The 12,661-nt window shown below is 36.2% G+C and overlaps 1 protein-coding gene across 1 annotated transcript; it reads right to left on the reverse strand.

The window, feature by feature from the left end:
- Positions 1-3,281: 3,281 nt before the first annotated feature.
- Positions 3,282-12,661, reverse strand: LOC122669951 (probable protein S-acyltransferase 17). Its single transcript, XM_043866872.1, has 10 exons — positions 12,450-12,661; positions 12,283-12,376; positions 6,701-6,795; positions 6,430-6,597; positions 6,276-6,348; positions 6,123-6,175; positions 5,667-5,758; positions 5,534-5,586; positions 4,046-4,171; positions 3,282-3,865 (listed from the first exon to the last, which is right to left on the reverse strand). Exons 1-10 carry the CDS (start codon positions 12,596-12,598, stop codon positions 3,587-3,589), a joined length of 1,182 nt encoding a protein of 393 aa, XP_043722807.1. The 5' UTR covers positions 12,599-12,661; the 3' UTR covers positions 3,282-3,586.

A 12,661-nucleotide genomic window follows, 5' to 3' on the forward strand; every position in this document is an offset into this window, starting at 1 on the left:
TATTGCTCATTTAATATCTTAATATCTTAATTTGATTATAACTTAAGAAAATTTGTTTGATCTGTGGTTAGCTACACACTTGGCAACTCAAATCACTATTATTAAACTTGGAATCAGGATCGGGTCCAGCCCATTCCGTTTCCAATTGACCGGTCATAATCCACCTGAATCCTAGAAATGGAGTAATTGTTGAAATGTTGTCTCAGATAAACTGAAACAAATTGACAAACCTAGGGCCTTTTAATAACCCCATATATTTCCTCCTATAGGCAAGGTGACGTGGATTCTAATAAAAATTTGTTGTCTGAGACAAGGGCCGAGAGAGGAAAAAGAAAATGTTGCAAAGAGGCTCAGGAGGCTGAGTTCTTTGTGATTACTAGACATTTAGACGAATAAAGGATATCGCTATTAATATAATGGTGGTGTGTTTTTTATGCTTTGGGACTTGGGAGTTGATAGAAGAATTTTTTCAGAAATGAAAATCTTTTGCAAGGTTGGAGATACCAGAAGTTTGGACCAAGTTTGCTAAGAACATCTTAAGCAATGGTATTTCCAATTTGGCTCTCCTCAAGCTATGGCGGGAGCTGGAGGATCTAACCCAGCAACACAAGGATGGTTTTGATCATTTCACAAGTGGGACCCCACTATGCAATGACCTAACCCCTCCCCCTACCCCCCCCCCCACCGGTTTTTGGGTGTTTTCGCTGGGCTGGACAGATCCTGATATTTCACCTGTAGATTGGACTAGGAAAGGGTGATGTGACATTATGATTGGATTTTGGGTACATTATTATTACTCTCCTTATTGTTCATGGTCCAAAATACTCTTCTCCAATATATTTTTTATGAATTGCAAAAACAAGAAAATCAATCCATTGACCTGACCTCATGGGACTCAAATTATAATGAATGTGCTAGCAATTGTTTCATAATTAAATGAAGGGGAAAAGAACGCTACCTGGTCATGTGCCCCGTGTGGCTCTTTCACCTAGACATAGAAGCACACAAAAGTACCAAGTTGCCCCCCATGGAAAGGTGGAAATCTCGCCCTAGGCGATGCTTGCGTGCACACTCTCATTGACTAGCCCACGTGTGCAGGCTCTAGAGACCCCGACAATGATATCTTTCCCTTAAATGAATGAATTATGATGAATTAAAACAAGAAAAAGAAAAAAAAAGAGGCGCTAATGTACGCATCATAGTCTGGCAGCGTTCTTTTATCCTAACAAAAATAGAGGGTAAAGGAAGTACATGTCCAAGAGTGGTTATGGGTAGTAGAGATATTATTAGGACCTCTTAACCAAGTACATGATAAGTCTTTCTTCCTGGCTGTATTTTCCATTAATTAAATGTTATTTTCTATGGCATCTGAGAAACCAATGTTTGTTTACTTCATGCCAACCTAACCCCCCATAAGGTCATGTTTAATATAAACAAATGGATTGTTGATTTACATCTCATCAATACCCCTATATCTATGGATAAAGACCCACTCCCTATACCTCCACAAGTGCCTATGACAGATTATCGTAAGCTTAGACGTCTTACTTTTGCTACAATTATCTATGATGGAAGCTTTGTTAAAATTTTAGATAATCTACAATAAATGCTTTCTGTATTGCAAGTTTGGACTTTGGATTTGCGGGGAGAGCTCAAGAGGCAGAAGCAGAAGGAACTTCTCAAGAAACTACAAAAAGCCAAATCCTTAAACTTTGTCAGCGTCGACATTTGGACTAATTGTATTGATCTTGTAACCTAGGTGCAGCAAGACTCCTTTCATTGGCCATGGGAGATATTTTCTATTCTTTTAGACATTACATTTTCTTTTGAAAACTTTTGAATCTATAGATATTAATAAAAAAGATAGATCATATTTCCAACCAGTTCATCATCAACTAGTCATTATTGCTAGTTGTAAGGGCATATCCAATGCACGAGGCTCCCGCCATTATTGCTAGGTGTGGTCAAAAGAATATAGACATGGATGGTGTTTTTTTTTTTTTTTTTTTTTTTTTTTTTTTTTTCTTTCTTTCAAGTTTTAATGCATATTTCTTTTTATCAAACAAAAAAATAAAAAGTTAATATTAAGTTTTCAAAATTACTTGAAAATGATTTACCATTACATCATTGTCAAAAGGGAGTTTCTCAATGACACATCCATAGACGTATTTAGAACTTGACACCTTCTCTTAATGTCCTTTGTTTTATTTTCAAAAGGTTTTTTAAGATAGAGGTATAAAAAGGTTTTCATAAGTGACATATTATTGTCATTATCAAAAGATGTCATTGTTATGCAGATTTTTCGAGTAATCATGTGAAATGACATTATTAACTTCATTGAAAAAAATTGTGTAATACCAAATAGGCAAAAAAAATATGGTTACAAATTATTGGACACCTTGAGAAGTGTCAAAAAGAAAATCCCTTATCAAAATGCCATTGTTCTTTTTTGGTACACATGTAAAATGTAGTTTTTACCCTCATTGAAAGAAAGGGGGAGGGCATCTAAATGACACCTCTATAGGTGTATAAGTGTATTTAAAACTTGTAACCTTTTTTGATTGCACCTTATCTTATTCTAAAAAAATTTTTAAGTAAGAGAAAAAAAAATTCAAAATTGTTTGGAATTGATTTATCATTAGATCATTCTCAAATATTTTAGCTGTTTTTCCCTATGTTTCAAGTGAACATGTTAAATGACAGGATTTTCCTTTTTTTTTTTAAAAAAAAAAAATAGTGCTATAAAAAGGCCCCTAAAAAAATTATAAATTATCTGACACTATAAGAAAGTCCCTTGAAAGAAAAATTGTATTATACTACAAAAACAAAAAAAAAACAAAGTATTTGACTCCTTTAAAGGTCAAATGATTTTTGGGCATCATATGGTTTCCCACATGTTGGGCGGAAAGTCTTAGTTGGGTTCAGATGAGTTGTGGTCTCCAAACACAGTCCTACAGTCCAACGGCATTAGTATGATTTATCGCAGGAGTTATGTCATGGGTTATTGGGTTTATAACAGGCTCATGTGTTCCAAACTTCCAAGAAAACCAGCAAAAAACCGATCAATTAAGCTCATACAGAAGGGTCTGGATCCACTGAGGTGAGCTGATCTTGGCCGAGGAAATGAAAGATGTGCCACATTAAACTGGACCACTGGAAGAAAACACAACTATTGATGCCATAACATATGAGGCAATACATAAAATGTCACACCAAAACTCACAATGCTTCACTGAAATGTCAGAAACTAAACTGACCATATATACTTTCACTAATAAAGATACAAAAATTTTGTAACCTTTTATAACCAAGAAAAATCTGCATTGTTACTCTTACAATACAACAAATATTATAGCATAGTGCCATTTGAACCATCCAATTGATAATCTGACATTGGGAGGGCCCATATCCCAAGTACTGCACCAATATTGCAATTGTACAATAGATTTCTGATGTTACACATCCTCCATTTGAAACCCTTATCATCAAGCTATCTAAGCACAAAAATTTGTTAGAGCAGGCCATCAACCACCTTCCAATGTGAAACACAACAGAAAACAGCGCGCAGTTCATCTATAAAGCATTCTTAGTCCAATTTCGACTCAGTGCGTGAAAATGATTTCCTCGCTGACAATGGAAATATTATCTCATTAAGATTGTGAAAGGCTCCTTTGTCATAAACATTGTTTTTAACAACGACCACTACTTCTTCAAGGGGGGACCTCCGAAAGAAGGCCTTCCATTTGCTTTTTGGAGGCTTCTTTTCTTTGCTCAACTCGCTGATACTGGCCTTCAGTGCTTCAGCACTTACCTTTGCTTCATTTATTTTCTTTTTCCAACTTAAATAGTCTTGCCACTTGAAGGTCTGTACTCAACAGAAAACCAATGAGAGAGTACATGGGGCAATTTAGGATATGTGTGCATCAAAATTCCTTGTCAGCATCAGTCAATTTATATAGAGTATGGCAATGGGCAACCGATGGTGACAGAGAAATGCAGTCGTAGAGAAGCTTTATTTAAAAAACCAAAAGAAAACAAGACTTACCTCATTTGTTGTGGTGTTTGTAAGGCACAAATGAGCATGGTACCCAAAGAATCCCGCCAGTAACAAAGAAACTATGACTAGGAAGACCATGAGAAGTATTTGTGTGTTATAGGAACTTAACAACCACTGCACACATCAAGTTAACATTTAGCAAAAGGAGAAAGATCACCAAAAAGTGTGACAGATGAGTAGGCCTAGGTAGTACATTCATTTATTCATTGACTGAGATGCACCATGGTTCCACATTCAGTGTGACCAAATAAACAATCAATAAAAGCATAAGCATAAATTTATAAAGAAGTCTGCACCATTTACTTAACATGCAAAAACAAGGAATGAAGATGATAATTACTCTTATTTAAAACAGTTTACTTAATTATGTCGATTAAGGAATGAACGAAACAAAATAGATATAGAACTCGTAGATTACCCAAAAAAATTAAATAAACTAAAAACATAATTAAAAAAATTATTGGAAAAGTTAAATTTTTAAGAGAAAACTAAATTTAAACAAGCACCTTCGTTTAAAATCCAAAACAGGCAAAGAGAAGGCCTTGCACCAAATGAGCCAAATTCTGTGGCCTTTTTTTTTCTTGGGGTGGGGGGTTGGGGAGGAACATATCTAGCAAAAAAAATGATCAAAACTTTTGGTTTCAAATCCACACAAAATTTCATCTACAATAGAATTTAAATGATGAAGATCTTAAAGCCCACAAGTCTCTCTACTTCAAGGTTGGACAGCGAGGAAGTAGAATTTCTAGAAGAAAAAAAATTTCAATGTCCAAAATTGATTATCAGACTACTTGTAGTTGGGGGGGGGGGAATACACTCCATTTTAAGGAGATACCAAGTATTATATTGTAATTCACATTAAAAAAAGAGTATTATATTATAAAGAAATATCAAGAATAAGCTCAAGTAGAACTTTAGAACGGTAAATCAATGCCTTCTCAACATCAAATTTTCAAAATAACATATAACTTTCTAGTGAAATACACAAATGACTTCCAAGTTGCTTGACAACACCGCCATTTGAAAAATATCTACATACACTTTTTTGAATAAATATAAGAAAAATATATTATTTTAATGAGATGCTGAAAGTCTAGACACCAGAGATTAATAATGGGAAAATCCTTTAATCTTGAAATCAAAAGTCCAATTTCATGAAACCAGATTCCATGAAAAACAATTGTGTTAAAACATCATTGCAACTTGTTATTGAAAACGATAAGGAGAATACAGTACGAGAGATTTTTTTGAACAGTCTTTGAATTTTTACTAAATTAAGGATCCATTTGACTAGACACAAATATTTCAAGCATCCCCAAAGTTGCCAATGGGAATCAAACTTCATTTGTAAGTGTTTATGCAATGAGCCAGTTATAGATTGACTAGACCATTGTAACCAGAAACCACCCAGTGCTTCCCGTATTTAGTTAAGTACAAATAACATGAAAAGCGTGAGCTCACAAACAAATTTCTCACCTGTACAACATGAGGAAATAAACTGTAAAATGAATTTTCAACGCCATAATAAGCTGCAGAAAAAATTCGAAACACCATCAAGATTATCAATTTAATCACCGAATAAGATGTTCTACATTTGGATCAGCTATACCTGTAAGAATGTAGATGACCTTCAACTCTTTCAATTGACCAGCGAGAATCAATCCAAGGGCAACTGTCCCATATATACAAAGAAGGAAATGCCTGAAATGTAAAATTTTTACATGAATCCATGAAACAAGCTGGAAGATAAAATTTGCAATAAGATGTTAGGAGAAAAACAGTGATATAAGTAGCGACTCAGTTACAAGTGAAAACACCACAGACACAGACCCATGACTAAATGAGGCTGGACCTTTGTCCAATTGGCCACCATCCATTTATTAGCACTGCACAGCCATGGCTCAATCCCATTGTACTTGTCACAAACAGCCAACTGGTGTGTGCATCAGATGAAAAGGATTAATGCTACATACGCACAGAAGCACAAAGTGGGAGATGTACTTCACTTAATTTAGAAACATACACATGTTAGAACAAAACAATGCAAAATCTTGTAAGGCCTCACCAGAGAAGGAAAGCCATGAAGTACCGCGTATTCCTCTCTCCTATGCAGTTATTCTGCACATGAACCACAAATTAAAAATTTAGTTGAAGAATCCTAATTGTCTAATCCATCATCGAACCACAACAACTAAAAGAAACAACAAAACCAACCAACCATCCATCCACAGTGATGGTCAAACCGTGCAACACAACGATTACATATGCTGCAGTGCTTGGACCTTGCAGGCCTGAATCAAAGTTCCAACTCCCATAAGAAAATACCAAATGAGTTCTAAAGAATACTGTAGCTAAAAGTTAATATTACACACTTTGGAATCTTGCAAGTGGAACATCTTTTTTCGGAATATATAATATCATCATACGGATAAGCAGCAATATATTGAGAAACATTCTCAGCTTTCACTGTTCCTGGATCAGAAAAGCTAGTCACTACAAAGAGTAGAACCCCCACACCTGCAGCCAACAAGCTTGCGTACCTGCAAAATGCATCATGTGCAAGGAAATTAGAACGGTATAGTTCAATTGATCACCATTATCATGTGAAAGAGATAGTACCGCATGACTGTCTTTGTATTGTACCTGTGTATTTCACTAAGATAATAACCAGGAATATATCTAAAGGATGACTTAGCAATAAAATAATATGTTGCCCCAAGTATTGACAGATATAGTACCTGCAACACAAGGTGGGGTAGAAAAAGATAAAAAGAACTGCAAAAAGGATTGAAACAGTATGTTACCACTATCAGTAGAGTGAACTACTAAAACCTTAAAAAATGGAGTTTACAGATATAACAATATCTAGTGACATGTTAAACCATAAAGATGTGATTAGACACAATAGAAGCACATCCAGCAACTGTGACAGATAATCATGGAGGAAGCATTTCATCTTCATTACCACCATCCAAGTCCTTGTCCCATTGTTAGGAAAATTCAACATTCCATTCTATCAAGGACCAAGTACTCCAATCATACAATAAGAAAGAGTTCCATCAAAGGAAAAATATACTGCGGTGCCATATCTATAAAAATTCCCCACCAACTCAGCCGTATAGACCATTCAATTGACACATAATGATACAAAAGATTACAACAATCGATGAGTCATAAGTATAGATGATTATATAAATCAATAGTTGCAATCCTCAATTGTATGGACTCATGCAGTTAATTACACACTTTTAGCCATGTATTTGCAGCTTTGTCCATACATTCAGAGTTTCCGTATAATATATTCCCTTCTACAGTCCATCCATATAATTTATTCCCTGTACAATCCATCAGGAGTTGTCCCTCAGTAGTACATTTCAAATTAATGTATATGAAAGACACTCCCATGTGTCTGGAGATGCAGCAACAGCAAACTCCAGACTATAGAGTGCATGATGCTGTCAACCATATCCTATTTCATCAAAACCATAACAGGACCCTAAGAGATAACCCTATTGTCCAGGAAACTTCCAACTTCCAGATTAACAACAAAGTACAAAAGCAGACCTAAGACATTTTCACGATAACCGTGACAACATGTGGCAGTTGCGTTAGTGATGCAATTCAAAAGAACAAGAAGGAGAACTGCAAACCAGGCCATTGGAACGGGTCAAGAATGGATTAATATGTTTAATTTGAGTGCCCAATGGGTTATATGGGCCTTAGCTTAGTATTTTTTAGTTTTTTTTTTTTTATTGTAATGGACCAATTCTATAAGCCTAAATATTAGAGATTTAGGTCCGATACGGGATTAAGTAGTTACTTTCTATTTTATAGTGTTCTAAAATAGCTTCTATTTTGAAGAGGGACTTAAGTTGCAAGGGATTCCTCCAACCATACATAGGGGTTTCCTATTTTTGGGATTATTATGGAAGTTATAAATAAATGAGAGGGGCCATAAACCTCCTCTATGAATTGAGTTATTGAGAAATTGGGTTTTCCCCTCTTTGGGTCAGTAGTGAAGCTGTCCTTGGACTGTGCTGATGCAGCTCCAGCCCTATTGTGGTGAAGAAATAGGTTGGGATTGATGGTGAAGCCATTCCCGCAGGCCTTGGTGGTGATTCCAAGATCATATCCACCCTATCCTTTCCCCCCTTCTTATTCTTTCTTATCCTTTCCCTTCTTCTTCTTCTTCAACTTTTCAAGTTTCAGATCAGATTACTAGTACCGGAATAGCAGTAGATTCATCCCATTGATCTCAAGTTCTATTGACAGTTCAATGCCCCTTTTTCTATGTTCTGTTACAGCAGCACTAGTTTCCTTGATTTCTATTCTCTACAACAACAACAACAAACTCAGCCTTATCCCAACTTAATGGGGTCGGCTACATGGATCCAAACAAAACAAAGTAGGGAAAACAGAGTTCTAACCAAAAAAGGGTAATAAAGATGGGAAAAGAGAGATGGGGAAAGAGATGAGAGATGAAAAAGGAAAAGGAGAAATGAAAGATGCAAAATAAATAGAAAAATGAACGATGAATGCTAATAAGAGGAAAGAGGCATAGCCCAGCCCATTAGGAGAATCTCAGCTAAATGTGGTCTGCGACATGGATCCTTGCTCTCCAATAGGCTCGGTCTGAGGTCATACTTGGAACAAGCCCTAGCCTATGCATGTCCTTCCTCACTTCTCCTATGGTCATTTTAGGTCTGCCCCTGGCTCTTTTACCTCCTTCAATTAGAATCATATCACTCCTCCTTACTGGGGCTTCCCTAGGCCTCCGTTGAATATGACCATACCACCTTAAACGACTCTCTCGTAATTTGTCATTGATCGGAGCTACTCCTAAGTCCGATTTAATATGTTCATTCCGTAGTTTATCCTTCCTTATTTTTCCACACATCCATCTTAACATCTCATTTCTGCTACACAAAGCTTATCAATATGACACTTCTTAACTGCCAAAATTCTGCCCCATACATTATGGCCGATCGAACAACAGTCCTATAGAAGTTTCCTTTAAGTTTTAAAGGAACACGTCGGTCACACAACACTCCGGACGCACCTCTCCACTTCATCCATCCCACTTTAATTATCTGTGAAACATCGTCCTCTATGTCACATTCTTTATTTATGATAGACCCCAGATATCTAAAATAGTCACTTTGCGGTATCTCTCTTTCCTCAATTTGCACCATATCAATATCCATCATAATGTGACCAAAATTACACATCATATACTCCGTCTTCGTTCTACTAATCTTAAGGCCTCTTGTTTCCAAGGTTGATTTCTATTCTCTACAAGTTACTAATTACTGATGTACTTGCTAATTCTGTTCATCTAAGTTTCCTAACCTGATTCTTTGTTTTTATTTTGGATTTTCCTAGATGCTATTTCCATTGGGTACTGAAACTGACTTATTATTTCCTGTTAGTTTCTAATTTCAGACAAGATACTAATTCTGTATCTCAATATCCAGCCCTTAGTTTTGACTGAGATTTTGACTGCTGATACAACCCGTTAGACTGCATTCGACTAGAAGATTTTGCAGATCTGATCCTTGGATCTGAAGATATTTGGTTTCCTAAAATTTAGGATTTTGGTTTATATTTCCTGCTGTGAATCACAGGTTAGAATCCAACCATTAGATTCCCTTGAAAGTTTGAGACTTTCTTCTGTTGCTTTAATACTGTCTACGAACAGAATTCCACAGAAATCAGAGTTTGGGATTGAAAGTTTTTAGATTTCCCCTAAGTCTGGTTTCCTTGATTGTCTTGCGATCCTTACTTGTGGTTTGCATCTGAACCTACTTTTACGTTAATCAGATTGCTTCATTTGGTATCAGAGTTATGGCCAACAATGAATTAAGTCCCTCTAAGACGACCAACACCCAAATTGCTTTTAATCAACTTCTTGGGGATTTGAGGCAACTGGATAAATGATTGGTTCGAATTCAGTGAAGTTGGGGCATACCAGAATTACCCTATGGTTCACATACTGATCTCAACTTTATACCATCACATTAAAAAGAGGAGAGCACCAATCAAAGCACACGAACCTGAAGTCAAGGTTAAAGTTGAAGAGACTCAAAAAACTGATGATGACAAGGTTGACACAATGGACGGTGAGGTCGTGATTAAGGAATTCGACAATACAGTTGAAGTGGAGGTTCACAAAGCCATTCCAAAGACTCCTATGGATGCACCCTTCACATCTGAGATTGATCCGGAGATTGAGCATGTTCCACATTTTTTGAGGCCAAAAGCCACGTCCTGAGGACTACATACCTAACTACCGTGAACGACTGGAAAACAAGGTGCTGGTGGCAGTCCAATGAGCTGAAATTGACATTTGGGTAGTTATATTATTGGTTGAGTTATTTTATTTCTGGGTTTTATTATAATGGGCCTAATTTATAAGCCCATAAAATGGGTAAAGTTAGTACATGGGATAAGTTGTTAAGTATTTGAATTAGACTATGATATTTAATAGCTTTTAAGTGTTTTTTTTTAGTTTGTTTACTTAATTGAGTGTGTGAGAGTGACTAGGAGTCCTTTTATAAGTCAATTTAGAAATTTCAAAAGGTCTTAATACATGTAATACACCCCAATCTGAGTGGAATTTTTTTTTTTTGAGTTCTTTCAAGAGTTTTGGTGCTGTTGAGCAATGCATACGGGATTGGTATCCCAGACCTGATTTCCTTCCTTCCTCTTCTTCTTTTGATCTGCTTTAACAGATGTAATCTTTCCACCTTCATCTGCTCTTATGGCTCTTCTTCCTTACTTGCAATCCTGTCGGAAGCTAATTTCCCACTGAAATTCTCTTGTTCGGGATTAGTTTTGCATCACAACACTTGGTAATTGACCAGCTCAGTATGTTTTCTGACAAAAGGGAAAATTTGTTGGAATTGATAAAAGCTTTTTGACCAAAAATGTATTATTCGCAAATCAATCATTCCTATGATTCTTGGATAGAAAGAAATTACAAAAGGTATATGCTGCTGCCATTTTGAAATGATTAAGGATCACCGCCAAATAAGAAAAAATTATCCTCCATGGAACATGCACAGCAGCACCCATTACTGATAAGATTGTTCAGAGTCTGCAGACAGATTGGATGGGATAAACACTACAGGGTCCATTACTGATAAGATTGTTCGGAGTCTCCAGACTGATAGGGTGGGATAAACACTACGAATTTATATCAGATTGACAGTGCCTTGGGAAAATCAAATGACACAAATAGAAAATCCAGATCTATTTATTTCCTTTTCCTCAAAAGAGAAAAGGAACTCTTGAAATAGGGTGAAGATAATAACATTTAGAAATAAGTCCAATAGCTAAAAACAGAATCTAGAAATTGTGTTTCTTTTCTATACACAACTTAGGGATACAGAATAAACAAGTTAAAAGTAAACGTCAGGGCATGAGACCATGGAATAAATCCGTGAATCTAGGGAGATCAAACAGAACGTTGGAGACATCCGATTCTGCTTGCTTTAAGGGCTTGAAAAATGAAAAAAGGTCTACTCTACGGTACCATGTAACTTCTGAAGGTAAGGATGTTAACCTCAATAGGGAGTAAATTATCAATGTCAATGCATGTTCAGATTCATCAGAAACAGTGTTCCCCTCAACCCAACCCTTCAAATCAAATAATAAGCAAGTTATCCATGTCAATGTGTGTTTGTCTTGATTAGCAATTGGTTTTCTATTTTTAATAAAATTGACTGAACAATAAGAAAGTTATCAACGTGAATGTGTGTTAAGATTTATATCTAAACGTTCCCACCAACCAAAATTATTCTGGGATGGAAAAAAATAAACATTCCGTTTTGAGGAATAAACTCTCAGACCAAAACAGATATTCTTAGAAATTTTATAGAAAATAAGGAATCGTCTCTCCTTTTAGCCAATCGAATTCCAACTATAAAATAAAAAAGTTACAATATCAAAGCATTTAGAGAAGACGGCCTTAAACTGATGTGTGACAGCGCCCAACAGAAAATCCCAAACAAACAGCTAACTGAACTTCAAAGAAAAAAATGTAGGATGGTTCAATTAGCACAGGTAATCGAAGAACTTGAATTCAAATAAGAGAGCGGAAACAACAGGAAATAAGCTACTTGTACATTAAAGAAACATGTGAAAACAAAAAAACAAAAAAGAGAAGAGATGCAATTAACAGATTATAGGGAGGACAGAAAGAAAATAGAACAACGTCGAGAAACCTGTAAAATTGGATTGGGTCGATCACAGCAGTAGTCCTCCACAGAGAGCAACACATCTCTGGCTCTTGAACCACATATTACCCCAACAAACCGCCTGAAAGAAACAGAATTAGGGCTAATTGAAGTAGCAAACAGAGTTTGAATTGAGAATAAAGAAATAGACATACAATAAATAATCGTAAGCACCGAAAGTCATGAAGTGATGGATGCGCTCGATGAAAGTCCCCTGAAAGATTGGCCACTGACCGCAGAGGAACGAAACCACCACCAATACAGTGATTAAGCCATGGCATACTAAAACCCACTGTACCTCCATTACTGGGAAACTTAGAATTGTTGAGAGAGACTACTGTTGAGAGAATGAGCGACAAGACTTTTA

Source organism: Telopea speciosissima, chromosome 7 (assembly GCF_018873765.1).
Source record: "Telopea speciosissima isolate NSW1024214 ecotype Mountain lineage chromosome 7, Tspe_v1, whole genome shotgun sequence".
NCBI lineage: Eukaryota > Viridiplantae > Streptophyta > Magnoliopsida > Proteales > Proteaceae > Telopea > Telopea speciosissima.